Genomic DNA, 270 nt, shown 5'->3' with positions numbered 1-270 from the left:
AGGTGAGCAGTGATGCCCGCTCTGATGCGGGAAGAGGGGAGGACATCACTCCCTGAGCTGCCCCCCACCAGCTGGCTACTTGCATGTTGACGCTGGCTCCCAGCCGCAGCATGTCCTCCAGCCCCTGGGCCACCATGGCTGGGCTGGTGCTGGCATGTGCCCCTCCCCGGTAGTCCAGCCAGCCTGTGTAGTACTCGGAGTTCACCTGGGAGAGTAAGGGACTGTCACCTACCCAGAGCTGGGACTCCTGTCAGCCTGTCAGCCACATCC

General features: G+C 63.7%; 1 protein-coding gene across 1 annotated transcript in view; it reads right to left on the bottom strand.

The window, feature by feature from the left end:
- The window catches only part of LOC104465398 (beta-galactosidase-1-like protein), a gene marked incomplete at its 5' end in the record, with an annotated part of 4563 nt that overhangs the window by 2517 nt on the left and 1776 nt on the right, over positions 1 to 270 (bottom strand). Inside the window, one exon of the mRNA XM_010078424.1 lies at positions 84 to 205. Coding sequence (XP_010076726.1) covers positions 84 to 205 — 122 coding nt within the window. The remainder of the gene's footprint in view (positions 1 to 83; positions 206 to 270) is intronic.

Source organism: Pterocles gutturalis, unplaced genomic scaffold (assembly GCF_000699245.1).
Source record: "Pterocles gutturalis isolate BGI_N339 unplaced genomic scaffold, ASM69924v1 scaffold918, whole genome shotgun sequence".
Lineage (NCBI taxonomy): Eukaryota > Metazoa > Chordata > Aves > Pterocliformes > Pteroclidae > Pterocles > Pterocles gutturalis.
This window is presented reverse-complemented; position numbering and strand designations above follow the sequence as displayed.